Consider the following 12,365-nt stretch of genomic DNA (forward strand, 5'->3'; position numbering starts at 1 on the left):
AGCAAGGTGGTTCTCTTGGGACATCTCATGGTTGCAATCAGAGGGTGGCTTGGGCTGGAAATTCACAGATATGGAGGCTGATGCTGGCTGTTGGTTTGGTCAGCCAGAGCAATCACACATGGACTTTACCTGTGGCCTTGGTTTCTTCACAGTGTGGCCACTATGTTTCATCACAACCTGTCATTTACATTATCTTCTATTAGTCAAAGTAACCATAAAACCTTCCCGGTTTTATAAACCATCTGTTAATAGAGTGGTAAGGTTCTGGAAGAGCATGTGGGACTAAAATATTGTTGAGTTAATTTTGGAAAATGAAAGTTGTCATGAGACATTTAAGGGATCCTCCTGACAGTAGCTTCCTTGGTCTTTGATGGGCTCCATTTCTCCCTCTGACCAATGTTAGTCACTTAGGCAACTCCTTGCTGGCCCGCTTTGTACCTCCTACCATGTACTCCCTGAGTTCCAGAAGAACATCACAGACAGGCATCTACCTTCCCCACAACTTCCCTACCACAGACATCTAGAGGTGGTAAATAAACACAAGTATTTTTCTCTAAGTCTGTGCTCATCCCTGACTCCTTCCACATTTTCTTATAAGTGGAATTCTCAGGAATGCCTCACCATAACTGCTGTAGGCAATGGTGCATTCTGCCAGGTGTCAAGAGTGAGTGACATGAAACAAAACAAAGAAAGCTCCAGACCAGTGATTATCACACCTACATGTAAATAATACTACACAAATAACTTGTTAGAAATGCAAGTTTTGATTTTGCCTGAATTTCTATAAGTATAAAAATCATCCAGATGATTTTCTTGCAAGTGGTCTGGAGGCCAAACCTGAGGAAAAAACTTCTTTTTAAGGTCAAGGAAAGAGGTCACTGATTTTAAACAAAGCCCACAGCAGACCTGTCTGTGTAATGGTGTGTCCCTCTTGCCTCCATCTTGGATTGCACTTGGAGACTTGGTTAGATACTGCTACCTAGACTCTGGCCCTCCTCTTTCTCTTCACACTACTCTCCACCCCCATATCTCTTTCCTGAGCACAACATTATATAGAAACTTTCTCCTGGCTATTGTCACTTATATGACCTTAAGAACCTCCAAGTCAATGTGTCCAAATCCACATGAAAATATTCCTTCCCTACCTACCCATCCTCCTGTATGCTCTTTTAAAAAAAAAATTATTTTACTTTTTATTTTTTTATAATTTATTTATCTGTTTGTTTATTTATGTATTTTTAGGGAGAGGGGAAAAGAGAAAGAGAGGGAGAGAAACATCACTGTGTGGTTGCCTCTCAAGCACCCCCAACTGGGGACCTGACATGTAGCCTAGTTCTGTGCCTTGACTGGAAATCGAACCAGCGACACTCGGTTCGCAGGCCGATGCTCAATCCACTGAGCCACACCAGCCAGGGCTGTATGCTCTTTTCTTTTTTTAATTGTTGGCACCTCTGTCTGCTTGGTCTAAGCAGGAATCTTAAACTTCACAATTGTCCCTTCCTTCTTCTTCAACCTCCATATCCAGTCAGACATAAATCCTACTGAATCTACATGTAAAATTATTACAAACTCTGCTATTAAGTATTTCTTGAATTTGGAAAGCTGAATCTTAGTCATGTACCTTGGTAGGCTGAGAGATATTAGCCAAAATAAAGGTCATGTGGGGAGGGAGAAGGGAGGCTGCTCAGATCGAAAGAAGTAAAGCAGAGCAGAGACAAATGACACAGCTAGACATCTGCCTAAAGATATAATGTGAATTAGGCAAAGTAGGCTATCAAGGTCAGAGAGATTTAGGAAATTTCTATGCACAGTATTGTGCACAATAGTGGTGACCTGATTATCCCTATAGCATGTGACTATTCCTCTCCCTCAGCAGCAGGCTTAGAAAGCCAACATGATCTACCAGCCCTGCCTGGGTCCCCGTCTTTAGCATCTTCAGCCCAACTGGTGTAGTAGTCTTCAACTTCTCTGCCCAGCTCTAGGCTCTTCTCCCTGGGCATTCTTCACACAGATGGGGAATGTCATTCTCAGACAGCTGAACCTGTCTTTTTTAGCAGCTATATAACTTCTACAGCAGTCATTCTCAAAGTTTGTCCCTGAACCAGCAGCATCAGTATCACCAAAGAACTTGTTAGAAATGCAAAGTCTTGTCTCCTCCACCCAGACCTACTGAATCAGAGACACTTAGGGAGTGGGGCCCTGGAGTCTGTGTTTTCAAACGCCCCCTGCAGGTGATTCTGATACAGCTCAAGTTGGAGAACTAGTGCCTAGAGAACATTCAAACTGCTGCTGGGGGCAAACAGGTCGGTGCCCTCTGCCTCCCCTCAGCTGATCTCCTAGCTCTGCTGAGGTCCACATGTCCTGATGCCACCACCAAGCTTCTCAGAGTTCTCCAAGGGTGAACTGTGAGCATGTTATTTTCTCTATATTTTTCTCTGCAAGCTTCCTCGAAACATCATACTCTTGTTTCAAAATAGATATACTGTAGGTGTTTCTTCATCTGTGTTAACACACCTTTTATATGTCTAGGGCAGCTTTTCCACATAGCTAGGGTTATGGTTTACTTAGAGCTCCATTTTGACTGTGTGTGATCAAAGTGCAATTATCATATTCTAGTTCTCTCTTTGATTTGGAAGTCCAACACAGATCCTGGGCATATTGGAAGAGTTAGTAGATATTTGGTAGGTACCTGGTAAGGTGATTGACTGGTTGACCAACTTACTAAATACCCAAATTGCAAAGAAAAATAAAATGAGCCTTTAAATAAGCATAAAACATTTGTCTGCCAAAACATTTATTTTCCTGTCAACATGCTTTTATTTCCACTATCCCTGCCAGTCGTATGAGTTTCCTCTGAAGTGAAAAATAAGTGAGTAGAGCTATTCCAGATTATAGACATTACAGTAATGTAAAGACAATTTGATATCTTAATTGTAACATTTTAAGTTACTTTCTATGGCCTTATTTTAGACTTAGCCAGATTTTGTTTGATGCAGGGTTTAGGTTAATCGTTTTTATGATATGTTGTTGTTAATGTTGGTTTTTTAAAAGTCACCATACTTGGAACTTACCATATGTCACAAAACAAAAAGAGGTCAAATCATCCAGAAACATTTGTATTGTAAATTGTTTTGGCTCTTTTGTAGGAATTTTAAGCATCTTCTCCCTGATGTTCAAGAGAATTTTTATATATTTGTCCAGTTATCTGTTGCAAAGCAGCATCCCCCAACAAGTCAACAAACAAAAGTTAACTCTTGTCTTTCCATTTTCTCATGCAAAGGTATCAAAATATTCAACGAACCATTGCAACAGAGAGGCTTGAAGAAGATTCTGGTAGCCAAAGTTGTGAGCAAGTTCCAACAGGAAGTGACGGAGGAGGTGGTCAGAGTGACTCAGAGACTGAATCTTCTCAGTTAAGCTTAGGTATGGGGAGAGGGGTCCATAGACTTCTGAGGTGGCATCCAGTGGCTGTGTGACAGAGTGTGTGTGCCCCTTGCCCAACCTTGTAGTATGGTGCTGTTCCTTTGGGGAAAGAAAGCAATGGAATGGGTGGAGGTCAAGGCAGAGAAGAAAGAGGCAAGGCACCAACAAAGTAGACAGAAGTTTCCTACTGAGAACTAAATGAGAAACAGATTCACATAAAGAGAATGTCAACACCATGGCTTGGGGTCTGGAGATAAGATATTGATGAAGTCTGGGGACTCAGCGTTGGGTTTGCTATGGTACTTGTACATAAAGGCATTTTTTTCAGTGGCTTAATCATTTCTAGTTAGATTAATTTATTTGTTGTAGTGTAAGGATTTTTTTACTTATAAATAAAACACAATAAAAATTTATGGTCTCCTTCAAAGGAGCTGTACAACAATATTATGAATAGGAATAATTAGTTGTTTGCTATTGGAATAAAACAAAACTCCCCTTGAGGGAGAAACCTTAGAATAAAGACATTTTCCAGCAAGCTATGGTTATGCACACCACCCAAGATCTTTTTTAACAGATATTGTAGGTATCCACCAGGGGTCTGGCATAGGAAGCTGGCTTTCACTTCTTATACCTATAATGACATAAGAGGATCACAGTGATGTACTAACAATCCACTTTCTAAAATTGAGTTAAGTGAGAAAAAATTTATTTGCAAAATGAAGGCTCAGAAAATAGTCTAGCAAACAAGCATGTATTTCCAGTCCTTCCAGGTCTCAGTTCTCTATAACAATGAAAAATAGTGGATGTTTTCACATACATGTACACAGTTGTACCAACAATTTTAATTACCTTCATTTAATTTATTTTACCAGATATACTAACTAAACTGACTAGTTTAAGATTTTCTATTTTTAATTTCTTTGTTTAACCTACTGAGAGAGATGTGGCAAAGTAGTTGAGGAATTAAAACCATGAGGAATAAAGGAGCAGAAAATTTTTTTCTGGGTTTGTACCAGATCTCGTTGGCATTTTCTGTGTAACAAACCATCCCAAAGGTTAGTAGCTTAAATTCACAGTCATACACTTATCAATGGTCCTCCAGGTAGGCAATTTTAGCAGAGTTCAGCTAGGTGCTTCCTCAAATGTCAGTGGGCTCACCTGTGCATCCTTGGTCAGTTGTTGAATCATCCATGGTCAGTGTGCCCTGAGAGGGCCTCAGCTGGGGCAATTTGTCCCTGTTCTCCATGGCTTCTCATCTTGCACCAGGCTAACCCAGGTTTATTCTCATGGTGGTGGCAGAGCTCTGAGTGAGAGTGGGGACACACAGACTTCTTGAAACCCTGGCTCTGAACCTCTGCCAAATTCTGCTGGTTAATGCAAAACACATGGCTATCTCTATTCAACAAGTGGAGAAGCTGTAAAATCTCGTGCAGATGGCTGTGGATACAGGGAGAGAGAAAAACTGTGGCCCTTTTTGCAAACAATCTACCATATCTATGATTAGGAATGTGTAAAAAAAAAGTAATTTGCATAAAAAGTACAAAATATTCAAGGACTTGAGGCTAACTGAAATTATACAGAAACATTCCTAGGGAATAATGGTCCTTAACTGACATACAAGAAGTGATATGACTGCTGATCAGATCACTGTGATGCCTGGTCTTATCACTGTGACACCTGATTCCTGGTCAGATTACTATTAAAAACAATAGTTCACTTCAGCTACATAAGTGAAGGCGTGTGTGCTGCTAATATGCAGAGAGAAGTACTATGTTTGAAATGACTTTATTCCAATGCATTTTGTTGCTTTGCTTCACTTTTTCCAGATCTGAGGAGAGAAGGGTCATTTTCTCCAGTGAACTCACAAAAAATTACCCTGCTGCTGCAGTCTCCAGCGGTCAAGTTTATCACCAATCCTGAATTCTTCACTGTACTGCATGCTAATTATGTGAGTGCTTCAAAAATGCAGAGTGAGCCTAGCCTGGCTTCCATCATGACCAAAAACACAATTTTGCCAAGTTGTTTGATACATGAAAAAGAGTAGCATTTTAACCCAGGCAAAACAAAACAAAACAGTCCACCCTTTTCACTCTGCAAGTCTTCCCTAAAGGAGAAAAGCTGGATTTGGAAATGCTGTCTACTCTACAGGTTTTTGTTAGGCTCAAATGCCAGTGAAAGTGCTTTAGAAAGAAATGTTTTTATTATTGTTAAAATTTTAAAGGGTAAGATTATGAAGTTGACAGATTCCTTTGTAGCCTGAATCATTTTATAAAATCACTTTTGTTGATAAAATTTTTAAATAGATTTTTCCTGGATAAATAACTTTCATTTTAATACAATTAGTTTTTTAAATATCATGCTTAAGTTAAATTTGAGGTGATTTTTAAATACGTAGTTTTTAATTCTTTTTTTGTGTTCTCAAGAAAACAATGACAGATGTCACTCTAGTTATTAATTCTTTCCTTTGACAAGCAATTTGTGTAGTTCAGGCACAGAGCTAGGTGCTAGTCACAAGACAAATTACAGTGACACGTTAACAGCAAAAGCTTTCTTTATTTAAGCAAAAGACATGCAAAAAGACCAGTTTAACCTGACAGGACACAGCCTGACCTCAATGAGGACTGAAATGTTCTGCAAACACAGGAGATGAAATATTGGGGAGCATTCCTGAGGGGACAACTGTTGAATTTAGTCTTGAAGGTTAAAAGTGGTTGGAGAAAAAGTTCCAGGCAGAGACAGAAAAGAAGCAACTGTGAAGGGTCCTGGTGTTGGGTCTGGTGTGGTGGGAGTGTGGTGAGGGGCAGACATGGAAAGAAGGACTGGGGAAAAAGTAGGGAAACACCATATAAGACATGAAAGTGAGCCTGGATCTACAACAACCAACAGCAGTCTTACATATTGGAATGACATGATCGGGGGTATTTGATGAACTATTTTTCTGGCAGAAGTGTGTGAGAGAGACTGAGGGGTTAAGACTAGAGGCTGATTCAGTTGCTCAAGTGAGATTATGATCAAGGTCTGCTAAGTAAGGGGCTGGCCTCATGTAAAGGAATGACTCATTTCAGGAGACATTTCTGTGTGCAATCAATAACAGTGCTTGAAATCACTGTGTTCGCAGGGGAATGGGAGATGAGAACTCAAGGAAGTCTGAGTCGTTTTTTTGCTTTGAGCACCTGAATTAGGTGGTGAGTCCATTAAGCAAGTGCAGTAGTTTAATGAGGTGAAAAAAAGTTGTGGCAGGGAAGGAAGAGATCAGTTTTTAGTAGATTGTATTTGAGAAGCCCTTGGGACATTTAGTGGTTAGATTCAAACAGCTTTCCTGTGGAGTGAGGGTGAATTCTGAAGGGAGACAAGGGTGCCAGACATTGATTCTCTCAGCACTGGGCACCAGGGGGCCTTGAGCCAGCAGGAGTCACTGCACCAGCTTGCTCTAGCTACAAGCAACTTTTTCTTTTATCACATGCACACAGCATCCCCATGTGCCATAGAACTGTCATCTACACAATTAGAAATTTCTGAAACTTTTTGTTTTTCTCATCCCCCAACCCCTCCACACACAAGCATTTCTACAGAGGAATCAAAGGAGTCATGGACCTCTGAAGTCCTGCCTTAAATCCCAGGAATCCTAAATTAATACTCTGTTGTAGGCAGATGAAAGGCAGACCTGTGCAGTCAGAGAAGAATCTATGGAAGAGAGAAAAGAGAGATGTTCAAAGAGGTAGAGACTCAAGAGAGCCAAGTTGCTGAGAGAGAAGGAGCAAGGAGAAGAGAAGGGAGGTTTTGAGATGCATGAGAGGTGGACTGTGTCCAAGGCTGTAGAGTAGCAGGTAGGTAGGAATCACAAGGAGGTCCATGTGTGTTACTGGGTGCTCATTAATTTTTGAGCAAGATTGCTGCTTCTGAGGCCACCTCCTCAAGGTTCACAATAAATAGCTGTGTAGAAAAAATCACATTACATTATGTTAAGTTTCTCAGTGTTCTCGGTTTGTGTTTTTCCTAATCTTCCACTCCCTACCCCAACCGGCTCTGATCCCATCTCAGAATGCTTACCGAGTCTTCACCAGTAGCACCTGCTTAAAGCACATGATTCTGAAAGTCCGGCGGGATGCACACAATTTCGAACGTTACCAGCACAACCGGGACTTGGTGAATTTCATCAACATGTTTGCAGACACACAGCTGGAATTGCCTCGGGGCTGGGAAGTCAAAACAGACCATTTGGGAAAGGTGAGTGTGACTGTTGAGTGGCCCTTTCATCAGAGGGGCTCTTTCCTTGAAGGAGAAGACAGTGAAAAAGTGGGGAGGGAGGTTTATAAGGAGAGGAGAATCTATGTGTCTGAGATGTGCTGTTGGCTACAAGCAGGGTTTCTGTCCTGTGTATTGTAGTATATTTAGCAGCAGCCTTGGCCTCTACCCACTGAGGCCAATAGCATTCCCACCAAGTTTTTACCTTACTACATGCTCCCTATGGGCCAAATTCTTCTCCATTTGAGAACTAGTGTCTTCAACTCTTTAAATTTAGGTTTGAAACTTGAAACCAGATTCTGTTCAATGATCTTTCTATTGTTTTGTCTCCTTAGACAGCTAACTCTCAGGGAATGAAATTATTAGTTAAATGAAAGTGACATCATTAGATTACTCATTATGATTTCCCTAATAAGTCTTCAGTTCTCATTAAAACAACCTGGCAAACAGTGATGGGGCATATTGATATTGACTCTATGTCATGTTAACTGGCTTGTATTTTGCCTTTGTGTGACCTTAACCAAAACCAGTTATTTTTTCCAGCAATGTTTTAGAAGCCTAGTTGAGTTTGCTAAAGAACGTTTTTTTCTTAATTATTATTACTCATCTCAATATAGTTATAGAACAGGTCAAAAATTTACTAAAGAATTGTCCTTGTGTGATCTTTTGTGAACTTAGGTAGAGAGAACCCCTCCATTTTGGGGGGTAAAAGGAATCAGAACCTTCACTAGCTGACCTGTCTCTCAATAGGAAACTGAATTACATGGTCCCTTTCCTTTATGATTATGAATCTGAAAGCCACAGTTCCCCAAAGTGAGTTTATGGGTGTCATTGTCCCCTGGAAGCTACAAACCCTTCTCCTACAAACCACTTAGCATTCCTCAGCATCTGAACTCTCTGGATTGTGTGAGAAAAAGATTGTATCGACTAATACAAGTCCATTAGTACAAGGAATTTCTATGACAAGCACTCTATAGTGAGGGATTAGATGGGAGTGGGAGGATTCCTTATGTAGCAGAAAAGCCACCATCGTCAGAATCTTCTCCCTAGATCTTCTCATTTACTGGAGGTGACCTCCACTGAGAAAATGACAGTGATTTATACTGTGAATACTTGCTGGGATGTGTCAGGGTGGAAAATAAAAAGGATCAGTGATGGTGTACACCTTCCTCATTTCAGTGGTCTGTAGTGTGGCTGTGTTTGCAGTTATTATTTAACCAAGATGCCAAAAGACATCTAAATTGGAAAAGAAGAAATAAAACTGTCATTATTTGCTGATGATGTGATACTGTATATGTGGAACCCTAAAGGTTCCGCAAATAAGCTACTGGAAATTATAGATGAATTTAATATAGTAGCAAGATATGAAATAAATATACAGAAATCAGTTACATTTTTATACCACAATGATGAACTATCAGAAAAGGGAAAAAATACCATTTACAATTGCATTAAAAAATACCTAGAAATAAATTTTACCAAAGAGGTAAGAGACCAGCACTCAAAAAATTATGAGACAGTGAAGATGTGCTTATGTATAGGAAGACTTTACACCCATTAAAAAGTTCATACTACCTAAAGCAATCTAGAAATTCAATGCAAATTCTATCAAAATACCACTGCCATTTTTCACAGAACTCAAATAAATAAACCAAAAAATCATATGGAGCCACAAAAGACCCTGAATTGCCACAGCAATATTGAGAAAGAACAAAGTTCTTGGAGGTATCACAGTACCTGATATAAAACAATAGTAATCAAAATAGCATAATATTGACATAAAAGGAGACACATAGATCAATGGAATAAAATAAAGAGCCCAGAAATGAACCTACACTTACACAATCAATTAATGTATGACAATGAAGCAAGAACAGTCTGTTTGGGAAAATTAGACATATACATGCAAAAAAATGAAACTAGATCATCTTATTACACCATGTACAAATAAGCATAAATTCAGAATAGATTAAAAACTTAAATGTGAGACTCATAACCATAAATATCTCAGATTAAAACAAAAGCAGTAAAATCTCTGACATTTGTTTTAGCACTGTTTTTTCTAATGTATCTTTATGGGCAAGGGAAACAAAAATAAACCAAGGGGGCTACATCAAACTAAAAAAAAATTTTACAGTGAAGGAAACCATGATCTAAATGAAAATTAAGCCTACTGAATGGGAGAAGATATTTATCAATGATACATCTGATAAGGGGTTAAACTTAAAATTTTATAAAGAATTCATACAACTCAACACCAAAAAATTCCCAAACAAAGCAACATTGTGGTGATTATTGCAGGGGGTGAAGTAGAGTGATGGAGGAGGGTATGGGGGATAAATGGTGATGAAAGGAGGCTTGACTGGAGGTGGTGAACACACAATACAGTGTACAGATAATGTGTTGTAGAATTGTGCACCTGAAACCTGTTGAATTTTTGTTTACCAGTCGTCGTCAGCAGCCGTCCGTCTCGAGAGACGATGGTGTAGCTTCTTAAGAGTCTATCTGCACCGCCGAGAATGGCTGTGCAGCCCAACTCGGGAGTGACACGGTATCTGTCTCCTCCCGTGTTGAATCGACATCTTGTGATGACGCTGGAGTGTCCTCTCCAGTGAAGCTGAAGCTACAGAGCCTGGGCAGGGTGATATGGAGGGTCTGCTGTTGCCCATGCAGCAGACCCCCCTTCTCTTCGCAGCTGAAGGGTCCAAGGGAAAGACGGAGTCAATACAGCTTGGCTTCAGGTGCGCCGCAGGAGTTGCCGGTGTTGACTACAACGTCAAACCGCCTTAGGGACTCCGGCTCCGGATTTTCTGTCGGGGTTTACTCCCTTAGCCTTTCCCCTGAAGAGGTATGCCGCAAGGCAGCGGAGGTTTTTTGGAGTCAGAGTTTTCCTTCTCTGATTGTTTACCAGTATCACCCCAATAAATTAAGTAAAAAGAAAAAAATTGGCAGAGGCCAGTATGCATAAAAAAGATGCTCAACATCACTAATCATCTGAGTAATGAAAGTTAAAACCTGAATAAAATTTTACTTTATACCTTCAGAATGGCTATTATTAATAAATCATAAATACACAGCTCTGGCTGGTGTGGTTCAGTGAATTGAGCACTGACCTGTGAACCAAAAGGTCACTGGCTCAATTACTTTCAGGGCATATGCCTGGGTTGCAGGCTGGGTCCCAAGTTGGGGATGTATGAGAGGCAACTGATAGTTTTATTCTTGCACATTGATACTTATCTCTCTCTCTTTCTCCTTCCCTTCCCCTCTCTCTAAAAATAATTAATTAATTAATTAAAAAAAACTATTAAAAAATTAATCCACAAACATCAAGTGTCTGCTAGGAGGCAGAGAAAAGGGAAGCTTTGTGCACTGTTGGTGAGGATCCAGATTGGTGCAACCACTACGGAAAAGAGTATTGAGGTTTCTCAAAAATTAAAACTGGGACTGCCTCATGACCCAGCAATTCCTCCTCTGGGTATATACCTGAATATACCCACAACACTAATTTGAAATAATATATGCACATTCATTGTAGTATTATTTACAATAACCAAGATATGGAAGCAATCCAAGCAGTTATCAATAGACAAGTGGATAAAAATGCAATGGTACACATATATAATGGAATATTACTTGGTCATAAAAAGGAATAAAATATTACCTACAGTGTATTATGTTAAGTGAAATAAGTCAGCCAGAGGAGGATAAATGTCATATAATTTCACTTTCATGTAGAATCTAAAGAACAAAATAAGTGAACAAGCAAAATAGAAACAAATTCATACACACAGTGAACAGATTGATGGTTGCCAGAAGGGAGAGAAGTGGGGAACTAAGCTAAAAAAGGAAAGAGATTGAAAAGTACTCATTGGTAGTTACAAAATAGTCAGGATATAAAATACAGTATAGGGAAAAGTGAGTAATATTGCAATAAGTATGTATGGTGCCAGTTGGGTACTGGAAATATTGGGGTAACACTTGCTAAAGTATGATTGTCTAACCATTATGCCGTACATACACCTAAAACTAATACAAAATAATATTTTATGTCAACTGCAATTGAAAAATAAAAAAATATTTAAAAATTATAACAAATAAGATAAAGATGCAATAATCATAGATCATAACAGCCAAGTATAATCATATCAATTAATGTAAAGAAACCAATATATATATATATATATACAGAAGGAAATGAAAGAAATGAAGTTGCATTAGAAAAACATTTGACAAATTAAAGAGACAAAATAAGTCATGTTTTAATTATATAATTTTGTGTTATGAAACATATATTAAGTCATTTCTTAAAAATAGATTGAGGGAGGAAGATGGCCACAGGATAGTTAGCAGCCTTGTCTGTATTCTCCCATGATGGAATGAACTTAGAGTACAAACACAGAGCAGAGAGTGAGTAGAGTGGCTTTCAGATAGGGCAAACAGGGATGGGAACATGGGAACAGTGCCAAAGAGAGCAAAAACCAAGGCCTGCACTTTCTAAATGGACTTGCCTTGGCCCCCAGCCCAGTGACTAGGCGCACCATATAGGGTCACCCATGGACTGGCTCATTACCTGGGATCTACTGGGGCAAAGAAAGGCCAGGGTGGTGTGGAGGCCTGGAAACTGCTCCCACTGTAGGCACCCTTTCCAGCAAAATCTGGGAGGGATTCCATGAGAAGGTGTGAATGTGGAGGCTAAG

General features: G+C 39.6%; 1 protein-coding gene across 1 annotated transcript in view; it reads left to right on the forward strand.

The window, feature by feature from the left end:
- HECW1 (HECT, C2 and WW domain containing E3 ubiquitin protein ligase 1) overlaps window positions 1–12,365 on the forward strand; it is a 576,869-nt gene that overhangs the window by 301,122 nt on the left and 263,382 nt on the right. Inside the window, exons 11-13 of the mRNA XM_090287382.1 lie at window positions 3,281–3,423; window positions 5,250–5,371; window positions 7,465–7,650. Coding sequence (XP_090143508.1) covers window positions 3,281–3,423; window positions 5,250–5,371; window positions 7,465–7,650 — 451 coding nt within the window. The remainder of the gene's footprint in view (window positions 1–3,280; window positions 3,424–5,249; window positions 5,372–7,464; window positions 7,651–12,365) is intronic.

The sequence above is a fragment of the Furipterus horrens genome, unplaced genomic scaffold, assembly GCF_987537825.1.
Source record: "Furipterus horrens unplaced genomic scaffold, mFurHor1.1.pri manual_scaffold_9, whole genome shotgun sequence".
Lineage (NCBI taxonomy): Eukaryota > Metazoa > Chordata > Mammalia > Chiroptera > Furipteridae > Furipterus > Furipterus horrens.